The 26333-nt window shown below is 47.6% G+C and overlaps 1 protein-coding gene and 1 long non-coding RNA gene across 10 annotated transcripts in view; one reads left to right on the forward strand and one right to left on the reverse strand.

Moving 5' to 3' along the window:
• The window catches only part of RBM19 (RNA binding motif protein 19), a 142811-nt gene extending 135079 nt beyond the window's left edge, over positions 1-7732 (reverse strand). For all 9 annotated transcript variants that reach the window (XR_013522404.1, XR_013522403.1, XR_013522402.1 and 6 more), the window contains exons 1-5: positions 7597-7732; positions 3934-4116; positions 1810-1929; positions 1621-1653; positions 875-1067 (exon numbers count right to left, since the gene is read on the reverse strand). Coding sequence is in view for 5 of the 9 variants with exons in the window: in XM_078338132.1 (XP_078194258.1) it covers positions 875-1067; positions 1621-1653; positions 1810-1929; positions 3934-4116; positions 7597-7632 (565 nt within the window). In the remaining 4 variants the exon portion in view is untranslated. The remainder of the gene's footprint in view (positions 1-874; positions 1068-1620; positions 1654-1809; positions 1930-3933; positions 4117-7596) is intronic.
• A 1634-nt stretch (positions 7733-9366) lies between these two features.
• Positions 9367-26114, forward strand: LOC118144347 (uncharacterized). Its single transcript, XR_008473989.2, has 5 exons — positions 9367-9487; positions 9618-9793; positions 9948-10012; positions 20908-21068; positions 25806-26114. It is a non-coding gene; the product is annotated as an uncharacterized LOC118144347 (long non-coding RNA).
• Positions 26115-26333: the final 219 nt, after the last annotated feature.

Below are 26333 nucleotides of genomic sequence, written 5' to 3' on the forward strand. Positions count from 1 at the left end.
TTAAGGGCTCTGATTAGCAATGCCAAATGGGGTGAAGCCACTGCAGCTTTGATATTCCCTGTGTCACACATTGTGAAACGCAAGCTCCTCATCAGGGCTGGCTGCGCGGGCTTCTTCCACTGTCACCTCCTGCTCCAGCCAACCCCACCCACCTGGAGTCCCTCAAGCCCATACACTTCCCTTTCCTCTGTCTTTGCGGTGCTGTTCTCTTGCTTGGAACCCCTTTTCTCTCCCCACCCCTACTGTGTCCCACTAAGACTCACAAGTTCCTCAGATGTGAACTAAGCGCAGCAGAAATGTTACCAGGCGTAATTGCACTAAATGCACATCCTCTCACCTTTACACCCAATTCGACTCCCAACTTTCCACCTGTATCCTCCTGTGTTGCAATTGCTCGCTTGCCCACCAGGCCTCCCGCTAAACCACAAACCCCTTCGGAGGATAAAGGCTCAGTCCCTCACCGTCCCTGCTAACGCTCCCGTCCTCCTTTCCTGCGTTCTCTCTGTAGCACTCATCATCCTATCATACACCCAACAGTGGACTTATTTTTTATTGTTTCGCTCCCCAACCATAATCGCAGCTCCACAGAGCAGGGACTCTTCCATCTTTTGCTTATCAACATAATCCCAATGCCTGAAGCATGGCTGGCAGATAGTAGGTGCTCAAGAAGTATTTGTTGAGTGACTGACTGACTGAATACATAGCTAGGATCAGTGAAGGCAGATGCACCTGCAGAGGGATCATCACCCCACTGGAGAGCTCGAGGGCTCACCTGACTCCTATCTTCTGACACAGAGGGGTCCCTAGTGCCCATTGGCCCAGTGGCAAGCACAGGCCCGTGCACATGGAGCACACACCATCCACAGGCCCTCACCTTCCAGGTCCTCCCCGGCTCCCTCCTCCTCACTCTCCTGCCCGGAATCGGAGTCGAAGTTCAGGTAGTCGCTGGCCGGCTTGCTCTTCCCTCTCGAGGGCTTAACATCCAGGCCATCGTTCACCCAGGTGGCTGCCTGCACCCGCCTCTGATGAACCGACAGAAACTCCTGGAATTCTGTATCCTCCTTCAGCTGGTGGCACCGGAACCCGGGCAGCAGGGACACAGGAAAAAGGGAGAAGAGGCAGAGAAGGCTCAGGTGGGGCTTGACCTTTCTGACTCTTGAGAGGGTGAGAAGATTCCTCAAGTTCACGTCCCCCATTCTCTAGAGGACCCCGAGGTACAGCATGGTCAGTTCTGAGGAAGGCAGAGCTGACTCCTCACCAGACAAAACTAAGAGGCCATGGAGACAAGGCCTGGGGAGATCAGAGGCACAGCTCTCTGCTTGCCAGGGCTGGACTCCACCCTCTCCAGCCTCTACCCCCTCCAACCTCCTCCCTCTCCTGCCTCTTCCCTCTCCCAGCCTCCACCTCCTCTAGCCTCTTCCCTCTCCAGCCTTCTCCCTCTCCCAGCCCCTATCCTCTCCATCCTCCACCCTCTCCCAGCCCCTACAATCTCCATCCTCCACCCTCTCCCAGCCCCTACCCTCTCCATCCTCCACCCTCTCCAGCCTCTTCCCTTTCCCAGCCCCACCCTATTCCACCTGCTACCCTCCCTCCTTCCTGGGCAAGAGGACAGACTCTCACCTTCTCCAATTGACCTGCCACCTTTTTCTCGTCCTGAAAAACAGAAGGCATAAAGGGTGAGGGTCACACAGATGAAGGGAGCTAGGAAACAGAACTGCATTGCCCGGGGAAGGCCCATCTTTGGGAACCAAAAGGGAGTGACTACCCTGCTGAAACCAGGGACAGAGGCTAGAGTGATCCTTTACGTACTTTCTTAATTTCTGGAGTAGCAGAGTCTTTTGGAGGCTGCTCGGGCTGGCTTGGTTTCTGGGCATGTTTGCTCCAGGCTCTGGGTTTTGTTGGGTCCCCAAACGACTTGCAGAACTCCACCTGTGTGGGAAAGAGTGATTTTAGCACCTGCCACGGCACCCAGGTTGGGTGCTGTCCTTCAGCACCTGGGAGCTTGGGCATTTGAGACAACTGGCACTTCCTAGCTGAGTTTGCTGAAGTAGATTACACCTCACCCCTTAGCCTGGGCTTTCTTCTCCTTCAAGTCTAGAATGTAACACTTTAACAGTCTATCACTATGAATCTGTAATACTGTAAAGATAATAACTGCCACTTACTGAGGAATTCCACATGCCAGGTGCCGTCTAAAGTGCTGTGCAAGTACTGACACACTGAGGCCTCTCACATCAGTGACAGCTAGGACTTTCTACAATTCAGATCAAGAATTTGAAGCACCAGAAAGTCAATTGACCTGGGTTACCCAGGTAGTAAGTGACAGAGTGAAGACTGGAACTTGGGGAGTCTCTCTGGGCTCTGCAACCTGAGTTCCTAACCATCCACTCTACAGGGCAGCATGAAGAGGGCATGAGATGACTTGAGCCAAGCACTCAACCAGGGTCTGGGCAGGGCAATGTGAGGCAGCAGCTACCAGGGTTACCCCACACTGCCCTGGGATAATTATCATAAGGTGAGCTCATCAGGCTCCAGAGAACAATTCAAGAGTGATAGGGACAATGGGGTGACCAGTGGAGGCATGGAAGAGGACTGGAGACCTGCCCTGAGCTGATGATGTCCCGTTCTAGCCCGAAAACCTCCAATACGCTCCTCTGAAGGGGCTTTGAGAGTGCTTGTTGTTGGGGCATCCACCACCGAAAGCCACTCCCAGCCACAGTTAACCACTGCCCCCAGGGGAAGGAGCTGCCAGCTGGTTGCAATCTATTTTGCTTTTAAGACACAGGATGTCATTGCATTATGCAGGCTGGACTGCAGCCTCAAACTCTTGGGCTCAAGTGAGCCTCTTGTCTCAGCCTTCTGAAGAGCTAGGATTCCAGGCACAAGTCGCCATGACTGGCTAGTTTTTTAGTTTTGTAAAGACATGGTCTCACTCTGTTGCACAGGCTGGTCTTGAATTCCTGGCTTCAAGTGATCCTCCCACCTTAGCCTCCCAAAGTGCTGGTGTCAAAGGCATGAACCACCTGGCCAGTTACAGTCTCTTGTGCACACTTTCAAAATAGGCTTGTTATTTCTATAAGAATGACATGTGCTCGTGGTAAAAAATTTGAATACTATACAAAAGTACAATCAAAGTTAAAAAAAAACTGTACTCCAATGCCTATTATTTATAGAAAGGAATGATTAGTATTTTGGTACAAATCCTATCTTATGGCCTTTTATGCATTTATCATACATGTATGGATGGAGGAATATGGTCGTGTCTACATGGGATCACACCAGACATGGATTTGTCCATCATGTTTTTTCCTTCTCAACAAAGCATTAGAGATGTTTTTACAAAGTCACTAAATACACATGAGTGACCTGAGTGGAGCCCCCCTCCTCCAGGAAGCTTTCCTGACTCCTCCCTGGCCAGGCTAGAGAGCTTTGTTCTCCCACGGTCCCTGGGGTTCACCCTATCATAGCATGGATGACACTCAGCCAAAGTGGCATGCTGACCTGTCAGCCCCCTGCCTTCCCAGAGGTAGCTGGCTCCAGGAGGACAGGGGCTGAAGATCACCTTGTTCTCTAAATTCCCTGCAGCATTAAGTGCTTGCTAAATGCAGGAGTGAATGGATGAGGCAGAGCTGTGGCTCTCAAGGTGTGGGCCTCAGACCAGCAGCATGGCCATCATCTGAAAGCTTGTTGGATGTGTGAATTCTTGGGTTCTGCCTCCATGCACTGAATCAGATTCTCTGGGGACGGCCCCAGGAAACTGTTATAACAAGCTCTCCAGTGGTTCTCGTGCACATGAAAGTGTGTGAATCAATGAGGAAGAAGACCAAAGACATCACAAAGTGAAGGGGGACAGTCTTTGAACTCAAGTGTTGAGTGAAAGATCAAGCCGTCCCATTCCACAGGCAGGTAAGGGTGAGACTCCCGCCCACTCACTGTGATCCGGGATGTGTCAATAAAGCTCTTGTTAAAGTGCTTCAGTGCCTTTTGGGCCTCTTCCTCCGTCTTGAAGCCGATGAAGCCAAACTTGCGGAACTTGCCGTCTTTGGTGAACTTCAGGCTGCAGTCCGTCAGCGTGCCGAAGGCGGCAAACAGCTGCCTGAAACGCTCCTCCTTCATCTAGGACAGAGAGGAATGAGAGATGAACTGGAAAGTCCCCAGAGCAAGGAGACAAAATGGGCTGGAAACCTGAGGCCACGAGATTCTCTAAGTGTGGCCTTAGATGAAGAGGGGCAGAGTGTGCTTTTCTAGTTAGAAACGGGTTCCAGCTCTGACTCTAGCATGGGCTGTGTGGCCTTGAGAAAGTCCCTTAAACACTCACTGATGTGAAAATCAAAACTCATATGGCTGCAAATGACATCTTCCTACTCTATGAGGCTCCTATAAGACCAATGATAGAAGCAGTATTATGTCTTCTACATAGTGGATACCTAATAGATACCTGTTGGAATAGGCGAATGAATGAACAGACATGGTAAGCTATATAAACCTTTGCTAATGAAGCCCCCCAAAAGATGCCCACATCCGAATCCCTGGAACCTGTGAACATGTTACCTTACATGGCAAAAGAGACTTGGCAGGCATGACTGATGTGGAGACAGAGATGATCTGGGTTATGCAGCCAGGTCTAACGTCACCTCAAGGGTCCTTATGAGAGGGAGGCAGGAAGGTCAGAGAAGATGGAAACACAGAGAGATCGGAAGATGCTGTGCTATTGGCTCCAAAAATGGAGTACACAGCTATCAGCCAAGGGAAGCCAGGTGTCTCTAGAAGGTGAAAAAAGGCAAAGGGACAGACACTCCCACAGAGCCTCCAGAAGGACTGCAGACCTCCCACAGGCTTGATTTTAAGATTTCTGACCTGCAAAACTGTAAGGTAATACATTTGGATTGTTTAAGCCACTAAGTTTATGCTAATTTGCTATAGCTGCACTAAAAAACTAACATACTAATATTATGATAATTAGGTCAAGAAGCCCCATACTGTGGAAAACAGGCCCCTGGCTTCTTACCATCTTCACTGCAGCCAGGCTACCCTCACACCTCAGTTTTCTAAGCAGATACTGGGTGATTTGTGTGTGTGGTCATGGAATTGCTGCACAAATAGCCAAAACAAGTTTGAAAGAAGCGAGAGGCCTTGGCAGTCCAGCCAGAAGACGTTTTCTGAGGTATCTTCTTACTAACTGATCTCATCAAAACTCTGAGTTAGGAACTTTTACCCACATGTTATAGAGGAGAAAATGAAACCCATAAGGGATGAATGATCTGCCCAGGGCCTACAGAATCCAGGTTTGCGACTCAATTTAGAAATATAAAAGACAGTGAATTCAAGTCCTCAGTGCCTGGGAGAGACCTCACTCAAGTCTGAATCCATCATTCCTTTGCCAAAAACCTTTTGGTGACTTTCCAGTACCCGAGTCTCAAGGATAAGAACCTAAAGGAAAACATGAGACTTCAAGATCTGCCCCTCACCAACCTCTTCAGCACCACATCTTGCCAAAGTCCTCACAGCCTTCTTACCTCTGAGGTTTTGGTTGTCCCCTGTGGGTGACATTTCCCAAGACAGGCCCTGGATAACTCCTCATTCTCAGTTGTACCATCTCCTACTCCAAGAGGCCTTTCCTAGATGCCTTAGATAAGCAAGGTAAGCAACCTCGCTGTGCTCCCACAGCACCCAGTTCATACGTCAAACCCTGCACCATGCGCCATAATGACTGGTGCCTGTCTTTTCCTCTAGCCTTCAAGTCCCATCAAAAATAAGGACCAAGATTTATCCACTTCTATCTACAGTGCTGGCAATATGACAAGTACTCACTACTAAATATTTGTTGAAAAAATAATTAAGATGAGTGCAGGCAATCATGCTAAGAGAGAGTCAGGTGTAGCAGTGAGGAATGCAAATTCTAGAAAAAGACTGCTCAATTCAATACCTGCTCTATAAATTACACCAGTGTGACCTCAGGCAAATCCCTGTACCTCACTGCACCATGGTTTCTTTACCGTTAAAATGGGTGTAAAAATAAAACTTACCTCACAGGGATATGGTGAAGATTGAATGAGTTGCTTTACCTAAAGCACCTGTAACATTGTAAACTCTCAAAGTGTCAGCTGCAACTGCCCGTGTTTTGCAATTCTTTCATTCATGAGATAAGACAAACAGTGATGAGCGTCTACTACACCATGAAGCACAACAAAGCTGAATCTGGGAGGGAAAGGAAGTGCAGCCACGCTAAAAGTCCTCATCCCAGAAATCAAGGCATCAGGACACACTGCCTAACCTGACGGACAGAGCAGTAATAGATATTTGTAAGTATACTACTCAGAGATGATGACAGGAGAACTAAAAACAAGAACATTACAGACACTGGAGGGAGGAACAGATGATCTAAATTCCTCATTTTTCATAGTCAAGGCCTAGGAATAGTCACTGGGGTAGGCAGGTGAAAAGGAGGAGAGCACACTCCTTGAATATACAGAGATACATGTGGGGAGTCCTAAAAACAAATCATGAAGACGGTTTCTCCTGGATAGAGAGGGAAAGTAGGACAGAGCAGACTTCGCTACTCATGTTACACACTACTATAGTGTTTGAATTTTGAAAACTGTGTGTCACAAGTCTTTCCCACCTGACAAAGAAGGGGAAAAAAAAGGAAAGGAAAAAACTCCACAACATTAAAACTGAAATAGGGGCCAGGGGCCAGGGGCGGTGGCTCACACCTGTAATCCCAGCACTTTGGGAAGCCAAGGCAGGCTGATCACCTGAGGTCAGGAGTTTCAGACCAGCCTGGCCGACATGTGAAACCGTATGTCTCTAATAAAAATACAAAAATTAGTCGGTGCATGCCGGTAGTCCCAGCTACTCGGGAGGTTGAGGCAGGAGAATTGCTTGAACCTGGAAGGCGGAGGTTGCAATGAGCCGGGATTGCCGAGACCGCTATACTGCACTCCAGCCTGGGCGACAGAGTAAGACTATGTCTTAAAAAAACAAAAAACAAACAAAAAAATACCTTCGTGCGAGAGAGAAAAAAGGATGAGCCAAGTCCACGTGCATTCACCTATTTTGCCTACCATGCGCCGGGTTCTGGGCTTGGCTCTACGGTAACAAAAAAGTACAGCTGGGTCACCACTCCCCACTTACTGGATAAATGCTGTAAAGCCCCTTTACTCACTCAGTATTCCCACCTGCCCTAAGGATCGAAGTGGGAATTGGAAAGAAGGTACGCAGATTAATACTCCTCATGTCTTCCCCAACAGTCTCCTGATTGAAAGACGAATACAAATACAATGTCAGACCACTAAAAAACAGTGATCGAATGAAGGAGGTTGTGGGAGCAGGGCATTTGCCACAAGATGGGAGTTGTCACCTCCCTGGGAAGAGTTGGGTTAGGAGTCAGGTACCAAACAACCGGCTGTGAAACCGTAAGCAGTCACTATTCTTCTTTCTCAGGGATCAAATGCGGATAATCCTGCCCGCTTTGAGTTCAGAACTCGCCTGGAGTCCTGCCCCAACATGCTTCGATTCTCTCCAGGCATTTCTTCCCTCCCACACAGTTTCCGGATGGTCTCATTTCAGATTCCCAAGTCCTGCCTCTGTACTCACCCCATTTGGGAGGTTCTTCACAATCAGTCGCGACATGGCGCAGGGTCCCCACTGTTTTGATTCCAACGCGACGGGACAGTGCTTCCACCAACAACTTTCACGCTACTGCCCTGGGCGCCGCCATCATTGCCGAGCCGGAACACAGTCATGTGGCCGACACTTCGGCCAGCCCCCATCCGGAAGTAGGCGTGGTTAAGCCAGAGCTACTAAGGGAAGTCACACTCCGCAAGGGGCGGGTCTGGCGCTTGCATTCTGCGCAGTCGCAGGGTCTTGGACGGATCCTGGAGACACCAGTGCAGCGGCGAGGGCGGCAGGGGGCGTGGGTTCCCAATATCCGCGTGGGATGGCGCCGAGTCCGCTTGGTATTAAGGGTCGCGCCAACGTGGCAATCGCGTTTTTCCTTTTTTATCTTCATTATGGAGCCCTAGGACTACCTTGAGAAAGCGGACAAGATTAGGGGCCCTTGCCTCCCTCGTAGAAATGGGGAAAGTGGGCCGTTTGCGGTGGCTCACACCTGTAATCTCAGCACTTTGGGAGGCTGAGGCGGGCGGATCACGAGGTCAAGAGATTGAGACCATCCAATGGTGGAACCCCCCTTCTTCCCCGTCTCTACTAAAAAATACAAAAATTAGCTGGGTGTGGTGGCACGTGCCTGTAGTCCCAGCTACTCGGGAGGCTGAGGCAGGAGAATTGCTTGAACCTGGGAGGTGGAGGTTGCGGTGAGCTGAGATCGCGTCACTGCACTCCAGTCTGGCACCTGGTGACAAAGCGAGACTCTGTCTCAAAGAAAAAAAAAATGCTAATTGTAAATTAAGGTCTGTCCATTCAAGAGAACTCTATGCAGTTGTTAAAAAGAGGTAGGTATGTAGCTGTGAATGTTTCTGAAGGAAATGCGTCAGTCAGCAAGACACAGATGTATACTCAAAAGGATTTAACTAAAGATTATCTAGACAAGAAGCGAATTACAGAAGTGTGGGCAATGTAATGGGATGAACGATTACCCTCCCCAACACACATACTGGGGACCTCCTGACCCCCCTGGAAGCTGTGAATGTGACTTTATTTGCAAAAAGGGTTGTATTAGTTTGTTCTCATGCTGCTAAATAAAGACATATTCAAGACTGGGTAATTTATAAAGGAAAGAGATTTAATGCACTCACAGTTTCACATGGCTAGGGAGGCCTCACAATCATGGCAGAAGAGCAAGGGATGTCTCACGTGGCAGCAAAGACAGAATGAGAACCAAGTGAAAGGGGTTTCCTCTTAAAAAACCATCACATCTCATGAGACTTATTCGCAACCAGTAAAACAGTATGGGGGAAACCACCCCCATGATTCAATTATCTCCCACTGGGTCCCTCCCACAACATGTGGGGATTATGGGAGCTACATTCCAGATGAGATTTGGGTGGGGACTCAGCCAAACTATATCAAGGCTCTTTGTACATGTACTTAAGGATCTCAAAATGAGATCATCCTGAATTATCCTGGTAGACCCTAAATCCAATGACAAACATCCTTTGAAAAGAAACAGAGAACACCATCTGTCAGCAGAGGTAGAACTTGGTGTGATGCAGTCGTAAGTCAAGGAAGACCTGGAGCCACCAGAAGCTGGAAGAAGGAAGGAAGGCTTCTCCCCTAGAGGTTTTGGAGGAAGCAAGGCCCTGCTGGTAGTTTGGGGCTTCTGACCTCCAGAACTGTGAGAGAAGAACTTTGCATTGTGATGCCATCTAATTTGTGGTCATCTGAGACAGCAGCTGTAGAAAATGTATACAAGAAGGGTTAAGGAACCAACAAAGGATGGCCAACCCCCAGGGCCCAGCAACAGTGGGGAGCTATGACCACCCCTGGGGCTGAAGGGCAGAGCTGGGCATGTCATCCCTGGATCTCAGTGAGGCCAGGAGCCGTGGGAGAGGGAGGTCCTTTAAGGACTAGAGCTACGGAGAGATACAGTGTGAAACCACAAGTGTGTGTGTGTCGGGGATAAATACCATGTCCTCTCTTTCTCTTCCCAACTTCAGTTTCCTGCTGGAGCCTCCCCTTGGCCGAGCCAATGGGAAGCTGGGGGTGTGATCGCAGGTGTTGCTGTGCACACAGATTGCATCTAGGACACAGAGCAGCCTGGAGGAGCAGGCTCAGGGAATGGGAGACGGACGACTGGAGAAGAACCAGCACATGGGACAATCTCCAAGACATAGTTAAGTGAAAACCAGCGATATACTAAGTAATGTATTACCTATGCTGTCACTTAGGTTAAAAAAAAAAAGGGAGGGGGTGGGTGAGGATACATAGATGCTTGTCATGTTTGTTGGCCAGGGTACCTGTAAATTTCAAAATGAATTGTCTTGCAGCTCTGGAGTCTAGCACTTTGAGACAAAGGTGTTGGCAGCGCCGGTTCCTTCTGAGAGCCATGAGGGTGAGTGTGTTTCTCCCTCTCTGACTTGTGGTGTGCTGGCCGTCTCTGACACTCCTTGGCCTGTAGATACGTCGCCCCATCTCAGCCTTCATCTCCACTTGACAGTCTCCCTGTGTGCGTGAGTTTGTGTCCAAACTTCCCCATTTTATAAAGACACTGGTGGCATTCGATTAGAGCTCATCCCAATGACCTCATCTTAACGTAGCTACCTCTGTCAAGACTATTTGCAAATAACGTCACTTTGTGAGGTATGACAGGTTAAGACTCCAACACGGGAATTTGGAGGGGACACTATATGTGTGAGTTATGTAAACAAAGGTGATTTTGAAAGATACACGAGGAAGTGGTAACAGCAGTTGCTTGGGGAGGGGACCCGGGAAGTGGGTATTCAGGTGGACAGACATGTCCTTTACCTTGAGGAACCTTTTGTAATTTTGATATTTCATTATGAAAAAAATTACCTATTATTTTTAATACATTCAAATATTAATAATGTATCAGCTACATCTGCATATATTTATACTTAACCATAGGGTTAAGTCAACAAGCATGTATATTAACTGTGGCCATTTCTGAAGGATGGCTTTGGAGGGGTGAAGTGGTAGGGAGACTAATAACTCTTTATGTATCTGTTTTGGGATTTTTTCGTCTTGTTTTGAGACAGTAACTGGGATTACAGGCATGCACCACCAGGCCTGGCTAATTTTTTGTAATTTTAGTAGAGACGGGGTTTCTCCATGTTGGCCAGACTGGTTTCAAACTCCAGACCTCAAATGATCCACCTGCCTCAGCCTCCCAAAGTGCTGAGATTACAGACATGAGAGACTGTGCCCAGCCTGCTTTGTTTGTTTGGAGACAAGGTCATGCTCGGTGCCCAGGCTGGAGTGCAGTGGTGTGATCATGGCTTGTTGCTGCCTCAACCTTCTGGGCACAAGTGATCCTCCTTCCTCAGCCTCCCAAGTAGCTGGGACTACACACATCTGTCACCACACCTGGCTAATTTTTAATTTTTTTGTAGAGACCGAGTCTGACTTTGTTGCCCAGACTGGTCTCAAGTTTCTGGGCTCAAGTGATCCTCTTGCCTCAGCCTCTCAAAGTGCTGGGATTACAGGTGCACGCCACCATGCCAGGTCTGTATATGTTTTAAATCAGAGATTAGCAAGCTTTTTCTTAGAAAGCCAGAGAGCAAATATTTCAGGCTTTGTGTGCTATGTGGTCTCTAACACAGCTGCTCCACCCTGCTGCCGTATTTTGAGCACATCCAGAACTAACACGTGTGGCCGTGTTCCGATAAAACTTTATTTACAAAACTAGGAAGCCAACCCATGAGCTGTAGTTTTAAGTTACAGGATTACGGGGTATACTGGCTTTCTAGGGCTTCTGTATCAAATTACCAGAAACTGGATGGCTTCAGACAACAGAAATGTATTCTCTTGCAGTTCTGGAAGCCAGGAATTTAAAATCAAATTGTCAGCAGGACCATGGCCTCTCCAAAGGCTCGAGGGAGGAGGATCCTTTTTTGTCCCCTCCAGCTTCTGGTGGTGGTAGGGATTCTTTGGCTTGTGGCTGCATAGCCCCCATCTCTGCCTCTGTTTTCACATGACCTTCTCCACTATTGGTGTCTGAGTCAAAAGCACCTCCCTAGGCTTCCTCTTAGTAGGACATCTGCCACTGGGCTTAGGACCTACTCTAAATCCAGGTCAGTCTCATCTCAGGATCTTTAGCTAATGACACCTGCATAGACCTTTTTTCCATAAAGAGTCACATTCACAGGTTTTGGGGATTAGGATGTAGGCATATCTGTTTGGGGGCTGCTATTTTGGCCCGTGAGATCTGCTTGCTTGGTAGTAGTTTCCTCTGAAGATCAGATTTCACCCTCTCTCTGTCTTGTGTAGACTGTCCATTCAATTAAAACACACATGCATGTAAAAATGTACCCTCAAGCCTGGAGTCGGTGACTTACAGGTCACTGTGTTTCAAAGTCAACAGATATTTATTGTTATGTCTTTAATTAAGTAATAATTGGAGGGTTGTTTCCTGCACAGTGATATTGAACAGATATTGATAGGTGATATGAATTAAATGACAACTGGGGGGTTGTTTGGTGCACACCGTGACCCTGGTTAGGGAGGGCTGGGGCAGGCTTTATGAGGCAGCTCTGAGATATTTGCCTTTTACAAGAAGGCCAGTGCTGCACAGCTAGTCCTAGTTTCATGTACTTTTACTATTTTCATGAACTGCCTTTATTAAAATGTACAACTCAATGTAGCCTGCCCTAAAAAAATTCACAAATCAGAAGGTCTTTCAAAGGTATTAAAAGAAAATGGAATGCCCTTTATGAATCCCCACATCCCAATTCTGGATCCAGAAAATATGGTCGTCACATGTGGGGAGGAGGGACCATTCTCAGGCCATATATTCCCGTGCATTTAATAAGCAGCCACGTTATAACATCATTATTAGTCTTGCTCAACTCCAGCCTTCCTGTTTTGTCTCCTGCCTCCTTTCTTCTCCCAGCAGAACTAATTCAGGGGCACCGAGATGCCACCAGGCTGGGCTCTCCAATTATACCTAGAGGTTTAAAAATTTAGCCTCGTCTAAGCCAGCTCCACCCCTGGGCTTCATCAGTGTACTTCTTTGGGAGGCCAAGGTAGGAGGATCCCTTGAGCCCAGGAATTTAAGACCAGCCCTTGCAACATACCAAGATCCCGTCTCTACAAAAAAGCACAAAGATTAGTGAGGTGTGATGGAGCACGCCTGTAGATCCAGCTACTTGGGAGGCTGAGGTGGGAGGATCACCTGAGCCCAGGAAGTCAAGGCTACAGTGACCTATAATTGTGCCACCACACCCCAGCCTGTGCAACAGAAGGGGAGACCCTATCTCAAAAACAAAACAAAACAACTCCCCCCACCCCGAAGAAAAGGCATAATTATATGTACGTGAGGGTGTGAGAGAAGTCGTGTTTTGTCCCTGAGGGAATTAACTTCCCAGCTGGAGAAAGGCCAGTAATTGGGGAGGGATTCTAGAAGGTTCTAGAAGACAATGGAGAGAGGAGAGGAAAGCAAACCTGATTTCCTTCCTGTGTCAGTTGGTCCCACTGAGCAGAACCAATGGGCACCCAGCTGCTCTGGCTAGACACCTAGGGGTCGTCCTGAGACCACCCCTCACTCTTCAGCCTGTGTCTAACTCATCAGCAAGTTCTACCAACTCCATTTCCCAAAAGATTTGCCAAACACATCATCTTTTCCCTGTCTCCACTGCTGTCAAGCTAGTCCAAGCTCTTATTGTATCCACTTCCTGTGGCTGCTGTAACAAATGGCCCCAAACTTAGTGGCTTAAAACCATGCGCACTGATGATCTGCAGTCTGGACCGCAGAAACACCAAAGCCAAGGTGGGGGCAGAGCTGCTTCCCACGGAGGCTCCAGGGGAGAATCTGTTTCCCGTAGCTCCCAGCTCCTCCCTCCATCCTCAGAGTTCTCTCTTTGACCCTCTCATCTGTGGTCACATCTCTTTGCTCCACCCCTCCTGCTGCACCTCTGTCACACACTGAGCTCACCTGGATAATCCACAGTCATCTCCTCATCTCAAGATCCTAATTTATCACTTGAAGAAGTCCCTTTGCTGTAGAAGCCAATGTACTTATAGGTTCCAGGCATGAGGACGTGGACACCGTTGGAGGACATTATTCAGCCCGCCAAAGCCATCATCCTGCCCGGGTTATTCCAACAGCACCCTCGTTGTCCCCTTGTTCTGTCCTTTCCTTCTACAGTCTAGTTAAAACAAAAGCTAGACTGACCAGTGCCTCCTCTGCCTAAGCCTTCCAGCGTGACCAGGGGCTGACCAAAAGAAGAAGGTCTCACCTCAGTCTCTGACTTTGCTTCATCCCTTCCAACCTCCCTACTGGTCTCCTTCACCTTCCTGCAGGCTTCTGCCCCAAGACCTTTGCAATCGGCCATGTTCTTTGCCTGGACCACCTTTCCCCCTCCATGGCTCCGCTCTCTCACTTCCTTCAGATCTCCCATCAAAGTTCATCTTCCCTGTAAAGCCTTCCCTGGCCACCCTCTCTGAAAGGGCACCACCAACTCCATCCTACCCCATCCCTCTCATCCCCCTGTAGTCCATTTTTTTCATAGTCTTGTTATGACCTGGCATTTCCTACTTTTTCTGTGCCTGATGTTGGTTTCCCACAGTAGCAGCATTCTCCAAGAAAGCAGAGATTGCATCTGATTTATGGACTGTCCCTGGCACCCAACCCTGTGCCCGGACAGACCCTCTGAGGCAAGACCTTTGGTTTGAATTGTTTTCTGGCCCCTTATTGACCAAACCTTGAGGAATTGACTCAATGGGTAACCACGGCTGCAATGCAAGAGAGATTTGGGTAAGGGTTGTGGGTTGGGAGAGAAAGGAGGAGGAGACTTTCCCTGCTTGGTATGAGATGGGGAGGGCGAGGATGGCGGCTTCAAGAGTGAGAATGTGCAGAGGAACTGAGAACTTAGCTTTGTTCAGAGTGAGGAGTCATAGGGAGAAAGTTGTCGCCCTCTGGCTCCCATCCTTTGGTCGCTCCTGGGCATGGTCCAGAGGCACTGGGGAGGACTTCTAGAAATGTATCATATAGCTACGCTGACACATTAATATTTACTGTGATTGTTTGCAATCACCAAGGATGGGCAACAGCTGAAACGCCCATCAGTAGAAAACTGGTGGAACAATGGGTAAGATATCATGTAGATGTTAAGAAAAGAATGAAGCAGTGCCCAGGTCTTGATTTCAAATCTATTCTTTAATGAAAGGAACCAGGGCTCGTTGGAGTAATGGCTATTTCTAGGGCTGGGGCAGGGAATACACAAGGTGAACCTGGAGTATCTTGTAATGCCAAAGAGTAAGACAGAGCTCAAAACAAATTTTTTCCCCTAATGGGATACAAGAGCCAACTGAAAGGGTCCCCAGTGTTCAAGGCTGGAACATTTAGATTAACAAAATAAATAATGTAGCCAGGCACGGTGGCTCATGCCTGTAATCCCAGCACTTTGGGAGGCTGAGGCGAGCAGATCACCTGAGGTCGGGAGTTTGAGACCAGCCTGGCCAACATGGTGAAACTCCACCTCTACTAAAATACAAAAATTAGCTGGGTGTGGTGGCAGGTACCTGTAATCTCAGCTACTTGGGAGGCTGAGGCAGGAGAATTGCTTGAACTCAGGAGGTGGAGGTTGCAGTAAGCAGAGATTGCACCACTGCACGCCAGCCTGGGTGACAGAGCGAAACTCCATCTTAAAATAAAATAATGTAGTATTGGATTATAACCCAAAATATAGAATAAATATTTGTAAGTCCAGTGATATAAACAAGTAATAGATAAGAAAATAAATTGAGACTTTGAAATCATTTATGATTATACTTTTTCCTCAAGGCTGGACATGGTGGCTCACAGCCTGTAATCCTAGTTCTTTGGGAGGCCAAGGAGGGAGGATTGCTTGGCCCCAGGAGACCAGCCTGGGCAACATGGCAAGATCCCACCTGTACAAAAAATGGAAAATTAGCCAAGCATGGTGGTGTGCTCCTGTAGTCCCAGCCTCTTCAGGGGCTGAGGTGGGAAGATTGCTTGAGCCCAGGAAGGTGAGGCTACAGTGAGCCAATGGTCTCACCACTACACTCCAGCCTGGGCAGCAGAGCGAGTACCTGTCTCAAAAAAAAAAAAAAAAAAAAAAAGAAGGAACATCATATCACATCACTTTCCAGCCTTACATATGGACTGTGCATTATGACTTCTAGAGACTACACTATGGAAAAGGAGGGAGAAGAGTAACTTTACAGTGGAGAAACCTGGGAAATGTGACTTGAATCAGGTGGTCAAGGTTAAGATCAACAGTGATAAGTCATGTTGACTTATCAAGTACCCTTGATATGAAATGACCAGTCACCTCTGTGGCCGTCCTCCCCAGAGACCACAACCAAAGTCTAATTATGAGAAAACATCAGACCAACCTTTGTTGAAGGACATCCTTTAAAATCCCTGCGCAGTGCCCCTCAAAACTGTGAAGGCCATCGAAAACAAGTCTCAGAAACTGCCACAGCCAAAAGAAACCTAAAGAATAACCAGGCCGGGCATGGTGGCTCAAGCCTGTAATCCCAGCACTTTGGGAGGCCAAGGCGGGTGGATCACGAGGTCAAGAGATCGAGACCATTCTGGTCAACATGGTGAAACCCCATCTCTACTAAAAATACAAAAAAATTAGCTGGGTGTGGTGGCATGTGCCTATAATCCCAGCTATTCGGGAGGCTGAGGCAGGAGAATTGCCTGAACCCAAGAGGCGGAGGTAGCGGTGAGCCGAGATTGCGCCATTGCACTCCAGCCTGGGCAACGAGAGTGAAACTCCGTCTCAGAAAAAAAAAAAAAAAAAAAGAATAACCGAATATGGGATGCTAGAACAGAAAAAGGACATTAGATACAAACAAAAAAAAAATATGACTAGAGCATGGACTTTAGGGGTGCATCAGGCATCAGTATCGATTCATTAATTGGGACAAGTGTTCCAGAGTGATGCGGACAATAAGGAGATCTGGGTGCAGGGGATTCGGGAACTCTCCAAGGTTTTCACAACTCTTCTGTAAATCTAAAACTATTCAAAAATAATTATATATATGTACATATACGTATATATATGTACATATACGTATATGTACATATATAGACATATATGTGTGTGTGTGTGTGTGTATGTTTGTATAATTTTGTCACCCAGGCTGGAGTGCAGTGCTGTGATCTTGGCTCACTGCAGCCTCCGCCTCCTGGGTTCAAGTGATTCTTCTGCCTCAGCTTCCCGAATAGCTGGGATTACAGGCGCGCGCCACCACGAGCAGCTAATTTTTGCATTTTTACTGCAGGTGGTGGTTCATCATGTTGGCCAGGTTGGTCTTGAATGCCTGACCTCAAGTGATTTAACCAGCTTGGTCTCCCAAATGCTGGGATTACAAATGTGATCCCCTGCACCTGGTCTATTACATATCTCTTAAAAGACATTTTGAAAATGAAAAAGGAAGGGTACAGTAATTCTGTATTTATAGATATATACTAATAGCCAAGGTATATTCCAAATCACCAAGATAGCACACATCTGGACCTTGCTTTTTGTTTTTTTAAGTGGTTTATTATTTTTTATTATACTTTAAGTTCTGGATGGCATGTGCAGATCATGCAGGGTTGTTACATAGGTATACATGTGCCGTGGTGGTGGTTTGCTGCATCCATCGCCCCGTCATCTACATTAGTTATTTCTCCTAATGCTATCTCTCCCCAATCCCCCCACCCCCTACTATTCCTCCCCTAGCCCCCCCCCAGCCCCAGTGTGTGATGTTCCCCTCCCTGTGTCCGTGTGTTTTCATGGTTCAGCACCCACTTATGAGTGAGAACATGTGGTGTTTGGTTTTCTGTTCTTGTGTCAGTTTGCTGAGAATGATGGTCTCCAGTTTCATCCATGTCCCTGATGAAGACACGAACTCATCCTTTTTTATGGCTGCATAGTATTCCATGGTGTATATGTGCCATATCTTCTTTATCCAGTCTATCATTGATGGGCATTTTGGTTCATTCCAAGTCTTTGCTATTGTGGACAGTACCTCAATAAACATACATGTACATGTGTCTTTATAACAGAATGATTTATAATCCTTTGGGTATATGCCCAGTAATGAGATTGCTGGGTCAAATGGTATTTCTATTTCTAGATCCTTGAGGAATTGCCGCACTGTCTTCCACCATGGTTGAACTAATTTATACTCCCACCAACAGTGTAAAAGTGTTCCTATTTCTCTACATCCTCTCCAGCATCTGTTGTCTTCAGATTTTTTTAAATGATCACCATTCCAACTGGTGTGAGATGTTATCTCAATGTGGTTTTGATTTGCATTTCTCTAATGACCAGTGATGATGAGCTCTTTTACATATGTTTGTTGGCTGCATAAATGTCTTCTTTTGAAAACTGTCCGTTCATATCCTTTGCCCACTTTTTGATGTTTTTTTCCTTCTTGTACATTTGTTTAAGTTCTCTGTAGATTCTGAATAGTAGCTCTTTGTCAGATGGCTAGATTGCAAAATTTTTTTCCCATTTTGTTGGTTGCCAGTTCACTCTATTGATAAGAGCTTCTGCACAGCAAAACAAACTAAGTTTAATTAGATCCTATTTGTCTATTTTGACTTTTGTTGCCATTGCTTTTGGTGTTTCAGTCATGAAGTCCTTGCCCATGCCTGTGTCCTGAATGGTATTACCTAGGTTTTCTTCTAGAGTTTTTAGGGTGTTAGGCATCATGTTTAAATCTTTAATCCACCTAGAGTTAATTTTTGTATAAGGTGTAAGAAGGGATCCAGTTTCAGCTTTCTGCATATGGCTAGCCAGTTTTCCCAACATCATTTATTAAATAGGTAATCCTTTCCCTGTTGCTTGTTTTTGTCAGGTTTGTCAAAGATCAGATGGTTGCAGATGTGTGGCATTCTTTCTGAGGTCTCTGTTCTGTTCCATTGGTCTATATCTCTGTTTTGGTACCAGTACCATGCTGTTTTGATTACTGTAGCCTTGTAATATAGTTTGAAGTCAGGTTTTGCCTCCAGCTTTTGTTGTTGTTGTTGATTTTTTTGCTTAGGATTGTCTTGGCTATGTGGGCTCTTTTTTGGTTACATATGGAAGTTGAAGTTGATGGGGATAGCATTGAATGTATAGATCTTGCTTTTTTGGCAACAATTCTGCAGGTTCACATGGCACCGTATTCTTCACAGTGCACCAGATTGGGAGGCACGTGACATCAATTTGCCTCAAAACTGATGATGGTAACTTTGACCGCTTAGCTAAAAGGGGACGCCTGCCAGCTTCCTCTTTTGTAAAATTTTTTTTGTCATTAACAGGTAATCTATGGGTTTTTGGAAATGTTAATATGTAGAAAGGCTCAAAGATAGTTCATTTTAGTTATTTTAATTATTTTTTTAGGTGTACGTAGGTCCTGGGACAACCTTCTTTTCATCTGCTGACATACAGGGAAACTGAGGCCTGGAAAGGAGGAAACACTTGCCTAAGATCACATTGTAGAGCCCAAGGCCAGATTCCAGTTTGGCTCCCTTTGCTCCTCTCTACCTGTGGCCACTCCTAGGGGTCAGGAAGTGGAGGCCATGGAGGGGGGTGCTGGAGATGGTTGCCCTGGGGTGTCACCATCTGCTATGTTGTCACCAACATAGTCCAGCACTTCATTGCCCACCCAAAAGTCCCTCTGAAGGGCAGCCCCCCATTCCCAGGCAACTACAGAGGAGCCTCAAGGGAAAATCCAAGCGGCCAGGGTTTGACTCGAGACAAAAGACCAGGTGTGCACTAGCTTCAGCCACACCTGAATGGAGACCAGGCAGTTCACCTGTGGCAGGTGGCAGCTGAGGCTTGGCCCCAGTGGGCCCTGCTGGGGGCCCCTCCTGCTTTTGGCAGTGAACCATAAATATTCACCCGGGGGGAGTGGAAATCACACATCATTTATCAAACAGACTATGGATGGGAAAAGCTAAATTCACTCTGAGAAGACAAACCAACAGGGGTCTTATCCCAGGCTCTGGAGGCTGCAGATTCCGGCGCCGCTTTAACTGGGGCTGGGCGTGATGCTCAGTGGGGACCCAGGCAGGGTGATCCAGGGACGGGCTGGAATTAAAACCGGAATCATTGTCTTTCCTTTTTAAATTTTCCAGTGGTGCTGCGGGCTGATACCACCTTCACACATACAGAGAATCATCAAGGTCTGGTTTAAAAGAGAATTATGTTGGAGGAATGATTTGCCTGAAAAAAAAAAAGGTTTTTTTTTTTTCTTGAGGCAGTGTCTAACTGTGTTGCCGAGGCTGCAGTGCAGTGGCACAAGCACAACTCACTGCAGCCTCGACTACTTCCTGGGCTCAGGTGGCTCTCCAACCTCAACCTCCCAAGTAGCAGGAACCACACGTTCACTACACCACACTCAGCGAATTAAAAAAATTTTTTTTGTAGAGATGGTGTTTCTACATGTTTCCCTGGCTGGTCTCAAACTCCAGGGCTCAAGTGATTCACCCAACTCAGCCTCCCATAGTTCTGGGATTACAGATGTCAGCCATGACACCCAGCCGCATCACTAAATGTGGCTGTGGTTCAACTAGACAGGGAGCTCTGCTGCAGGGAAGCAAACATGATCCTTCGTTCACTCATTTGTTATTTAGATAGTTAATGAGCACCTACTCTGTGCCAGACTCTGTTCTGGGAACCGAGAATATAGCAATGGTCAGAATAGACATGTTCCTTGTCCTTAAGATACTTATAGTCTAGTGAAAAAGACTGACATTAAGAGGCATACTCTGGCTGGGCATGGTGACTCATGCCTGTAATCCCAGCACTTTGGGAGGCTGAGGCAGGCAGATCATCTGAGGCCAAGAGTTCAAGACCAGCCTGGTCAACATGACAAAACCCCGTCTCTACTGAAAATACAAAAACTAGCCAGATGTGTTGGCACATGCCTGTAGATACTTGGGAGGCTGCAGCATGAGAATGGCTTGAACCCAGGAGGTGGAGGTTGAAGTGAGCCTAGGTCACATCACTGCACTCCAGCCTGGTCGATAGAGCACAACTTTAGTTTTTTTTTGTTTTTGTTTTTGTTTTTAAAGGGTATACTCCTATAATTCTTCTTCATCATTGTTGCCATCAAAATGAATTATATATTTAGGGGACAAGTTCTTCACCTTCATAGGCACCGTCTTGGAGGGGAAGCGGCTATGCTTCTCCAAGGTCATGTCTAGTCTAGTTTCTGCTTTGAAACTAGTGGAAATCCCTCCTGTTCAACCATGGGCTGTGCCTGCCTGTCCGTCTGGCTTTTCTTCTGAAGCAGGTGGTGCCATCATCTCTCCAGGTCTCCTCCTCCGTTCCACTGCTGAGGGAAGCCTGGAAAGTCACAGCCATGAAGTAGCTTATCCTTGATGATGACATGGAACCCTGGAGAGAGCAGAAACATAGGAGGTAGAGACCCCAGTCCAAATCCCATCTCTGACACTTCATGCTGTGTGACCTTGGGTAAGTCAGTCACCCTCTCTGAACCTCATTCCTCATTTGCAAAGCAGGACCAGGAATGCCCACTTCCAGGGTCATGGTGCGGATTAGAGGGAATATATTCACACTGCCCAGCACAATGCCAACAGCAGTAATAACCAAATCCTATTTTGATGTGCCGGGTACAGGTTAAGACAGACTAGCCAATTTAAGCCTCACAGTAATCCAGCGATGTAGGTAGAATTGTTACAGATGAGGAAATTCAAGCACAGAGAGGTGAAGTGACTTAGGTGGGCTCAGTCAGCCAGGGAGCAGTAAACAGAGCTTCAGAATCTACACTGTATCCACTATGCCATGCGTCGAATAGCCGGGCTCGATGCCTCTTTGCTGGCATTACATCTTTGCCTCCTGGTATTCTTGCTAACTGCCAGTCCACACTTCTCATCTCCTTTTCTCTTATTAGGCAAAGGACATCTGGACTCAGCTGATCTTTGTGAGGGTGTTAGAAAAACTGCCTACAATTCTAAATAGGTACCAGCAGGGGACACCAGAGGATCGTCGATAAACCCATGCAGCCCCTTAGAAGCCAGGCGGAAAAATCCTTAGCAGGCTGAATTAGGAGAGCTGGGAGTTTCCCAACAGCGAGAGACATGTATCCAAGCTGGCCTGGTGCACAATGGATGGCACTTATTCCTGATTTTGCCCCTGTGGGGGGACAGAATCCTGCCTTCTCACTGGAAGGACCCTGCTCCACAGAGTGCCCAGTAGTAGTTGGTCAATACATATTTCTGCATAAATATATAGATTTGAACCGGGAGGAAGTTCAGGAAGGCTGAGAGGGCTTCAGTGCAGACAGTAAGAGGGAGCTATCTGGCTGGGCAGGGAAACCAAACTCATCAGGGTCCCATGTAAGGAAGAGGCCACTGAGGTGTTGCAGCTACATCTATGAAGGTGGGGCCAGGATAAGGAAATGCCAAGAGGTCCTAGGGCACCAGGGACCTGCAAGAGTGGGAGTCATGGTAGGCTGAGAAATGGCCCCTTGCAAAATATGCACTCCCTCAAAAAAAGCAGGGGGAGCTTTGCAGATGTGATGAAGGCAAGGCTTTTGGGTTGGGAGATGGTCCCTATATGCCATTACATGTATCCTTACATGGGGAGGCAGAGGGAGATTGACACATGGTGGAGATTGAGCCAGATGTGGTGGCTCATGCCTGTAATCCCAGCACTTTGGAGGCCCAGGCGGGTGGATCGCTTGAGATCAGGAGTTCAAGACTAGCCTGGCCAACATGGTAACACTCCATCTCTACAAAAAACACAAAAATTAGCCAGGTGTGGTGATACATGCCTGTTGTCCCAGCTACTTGAGAGGCTGAGGTGGGAGAATTACTAGAACCTGGGAGGTGGGGGTTGCAGTGAGCTGAGATTGTACCACTGCACTCCATCCAACCTGGGTGGCAAAGTGAGACCCTGTCTCAAAAGAAAAAAAAAAAAGGCACTGTAGAGATGGAACCAAGAGAAACTTAAATGTGTCAGCCTCGAAGACTGGCATTATGTAGCCACAAGAGAAGGAAAGTTGGCATCCCCCTGAAACTGGAGGGGAGAATGGGGTGGGTTCTCCCCCGGAACCTTCAGAGGGGCCCTGCTGATGACCTCAATTTTAATTCAGCCATTCTGATTTCAGGCTTCTGGCCTCCAGGGCTGTGAGAAAATTAATTTGCATTGTTTTCAATGTGCATGGTCATTTGTTACAGCAGCCACAGGAAAGGAACCCAGACACAGGGAGAGGGAGCGAGGTTACTGGGCTACTTAGAGAGGACCTGCAGGCAGAGAGACATAGCCATCGGCAGAGCCCTGGCTGGGCCTGGCGATCCCAGGCTGCCTCCTCTTTCCCCTCCTGCTGCAGCTGTCTGTCGGTGCCTCTCATGGGCTGACCCCAGCCAGAAGGTGACAGGCAGGCAAGGGAGCCATGGGTGATGCAGTCCATTGGGCCAGCCTCCTGGGCACAGAGCTGGGCAGTGAGGGGGACACATGGCTGATAACCAGCACACCGCTCTGTGCCCAGCATGCACCTGTGTATCCAGCCAGGACCTCCACTCCCCAGGACAGCTCCAGATTTGGGTGGACTTTCCTCTCTTCAACAATGGGAACTTATGTTCATTGCCATGCACCTTACCTTTGGCGCTTTGGAAACACTTTCTTGAAAACACCTGGACTGATCAGAAAAAAAAGTTATCCATTTGATTGCGAATGTCTTAATTTTGAGCTCGGGAAAACAGGGTGACTGAATAAATGTGAGTCAGGAGTCCTACCCTCAAAGAACCTCAAACCTAACTGTATTTCATACATTCTTAAGGATGGGACACCCAGCAGTAGCAGGCAGTACTTGGTGATTGACTGGCGGGATTCAGGCGGAGTGGATATAATCCAAAACAGCCCCCAGATCCCAGGAGGTGTGTTTGTGGAGTGGATGAAAGCATGCACTTTGCAGTCATCTACCTGGGTTTGTAATTCCAGCTCTTCCTCTTAAGAGCTGTGTCACCTGGGCCAAGACACTTAACCTCTCTGTGCCTCATTTTTCTTACCTGCAAACTGGGTATAAGTGATGATAGTGGTTCCCACATACGTGTACTCTGATGAATAAATGAGTTAATAAGCAGATAGCGCATCACGCAGTGCCTGGCTGTCATCGGCACTCCTCGGGGCTTGTTTATCCTCCACTGAAATAAATTAGCAACTTTGGGAGGCTAAGGTAGTGGGGATCGGCTGAGCCCAGAAGTTTGAGATCATCCTGGGCAACATGGCAAAACCCTGTCTCTACTAAAAATATCAAAAATTAGCCAGTGTTGTGTCACGCACCTGTAGCCGCAGCTACCTAAGAGGCAAGAGGACCCTTGAGCCCAGGAGGTTGGGGCTGTAGTAAGCTGTGATCACCACTGCCCTCCAGCCTGGGTCATGAGAGTGAGACACTTTCTCAAAAAAACAAAAAACAAAAAACAAAAAACAAAAAACAAAAAATTAGCAACAGTTACTGATTGCTTAGGGCCTGCTGTGCATCAGGAATTATCCTAATGAAATCCTTGCCTCAAGCCTCCATGGTGAGTTCTACTGTTTCCCCCATTTTACATGCTGAGGAGGCTGAGGTCAGAGACCTGTCCTAGTTCACACAGGGAGAGGCAGAGCTGGAGTCAAGTCTGTCTGGCTGCAAAATTTGTCTTCTTAACTATGACTGCTCGTTGCCTTTAACATGGTGCAGAGATATTTCAGGAAACAGAGGCTTAAGCAGGAGTGTCACAGAGACTTCCCAGCATTGAGCTGTGCCTGAGGTCTTGTGGCTTCCCTGTCTAGAAAGACCTCTTCTTGGAAATCCTAGTACACTTTGAACTCAGTGGCACAAAGTTGCTTGGGACATTGGAGGAACTGAGTGACCTGAATCCATCCTGATTCGTGAAACGCTAGAGGAACCACTGAAGCGCAGACTGCCTGGCCAGGCCCAGCAGATCCTGAAATAAATAGCACATCCTGAGTGGATAAGATGGGAATGATTAGTGCAGTGCCCTGATGGAATCTGAAGAATTAAAAGGCATTTGCAGTCAGAAAACAGAACACGAGTGCAATGCCCCTTGTATCAGCCTGGCTCTGGCCTCAATCCAAATTGAGGAAATTGAGGAGAGTTTGATAAAGGGGAAAGTTTACCAATGTGTGCTTAGGGTGCGGGAGAGCACGGTGCTCAGGGCACACACAGCGAGGAGCAGGACGTGTCTAGCACCGAAGAGGAGGGGAGGGCAAGGCCTCTGGACCCATCTAAAGGGATGTGGTGTTAATTCTGATGGGAGCTAGGGCCTGTCAGGCATGCGACCAGCCCAAGGCAACCCTGCAGGGAGGAGCCGGTAGAATAAATGTCCCAGCCCAACGTGCTTTCCTCCCTGCAATCTCTTGCTGGGGATCCCCTTTGGCCAAACCAAACTGGAAGCCAGAGGGCACCGTGGCACCTGCAGGATCCATTCCCGGCCATCTCCGACTGCACTGAGCAGCATGGGGAAGGTGGGCGTGGAGATTGGCAGACAGCAAACAGGTCTGCTGGGAGTTTCTCATCACCTCCCCTTCTCCCCAGGGGAATGTGCAGGTGGAACTTGGCATCTCTGGGCTTGAGGGTTAAGCCCCTGACCCTTGGGACAAAGAGGAGAAAACCATCAACCTGTTGCAATGTTGATGGATTAAGCCTGAGGATTAAGTCTCTGAGCACCTCGGAGAGAGGATTTCGTGAAGTGAGGTTGGGGAAGTTGCTTGACTTCTCAGCAATGTCACAATCCAGGGACCTTGCATACGGGTCTCCTGGAACCCTAAAGAAAAGCTTGCTTTCTTCACTCCCTTAGGGAGCTTGCCCTTCTGACCCAGCAGAATCAGCGAGGCTTAGGAGAGGAGCGTTTCGCTCTGTCACTTAATATCTGCGTTCAAAATTCAACAGCTGAACTTGGAAGCTGTGTGGCCTTAGGATTAATTACTTAACCTCTCTGAGCTGGTGCCATGAAGACAAACCTCTAGACTAAAACCTGGGTTCCAAGTTCATCTCAGCCATTAGAAGTAGAGGTAGAGTGACTTCCCCAGCTGTGTGACCTTGAGGAAGTCACTCTACCTCTCTGAGCCTTGGTTTTCTCATCTGCGGAATGGAGTACCTATCTTGACAATTTAATTATGTTCCTCTGAAACTGTTATTAAGTTATGAATTCCCAGGTGTGTGACTATGACCTTATTTGGAAATAGGGCTTTTACAGATGTAATAAAGTGAAGATGAGGTTTACTGCAGCAGGTGGGCCCTTCTCCAATATAACCAATGTCCTCAGAGGAAGAGAACAGACATAGGGGAGGACACCAAGTGACAATGGAGGCCCAGCCTGGAGTGACGCATCTATAAGACAGAGAATGCCAAGACTTGCCAACAGCAGCAGACACTAAGGAGAAGACATGGGCTCCCCCTGGAGCCTTCGGAGGGAGCAGAGCCCTCCCGACACCTTGACTCTGAACTTCTGGCCTCCAGAACTGTGATAAATGAATTCTGTTGTTTGAAGGCAAGCAGATTGTGACCATTTGTTACTCCAGCTCTAGAAAGCGAACACTATGTTTCTAGGTACTGAGGTTGCATAATAAGTTATCCCAAACCTGATGATGTAACATATCCATTCATTATGCTCATGGATTCACATAGGTTAAAATTAGATGAGAAACAGGTGGGCTGGCTTGTCTGGGGCTTCAGAGGCCTCTTCATGTAAGTTCTTAAGCTTCCTCACAGCA

This window comes from Callithrix jacchus, chromosome 9, assembly GCF_049354715.1.
Source record: "Callithrix jacchus isolate 240 chromosome 9, calJac240_pri, whole genome shotgun sequence".
Classification (NCBI taxonomy): Eukaryota; Metazoa; Chordata; class Mammalia; order Primates; family Cebidae; genus Callithrix; species Callithrix jacchus.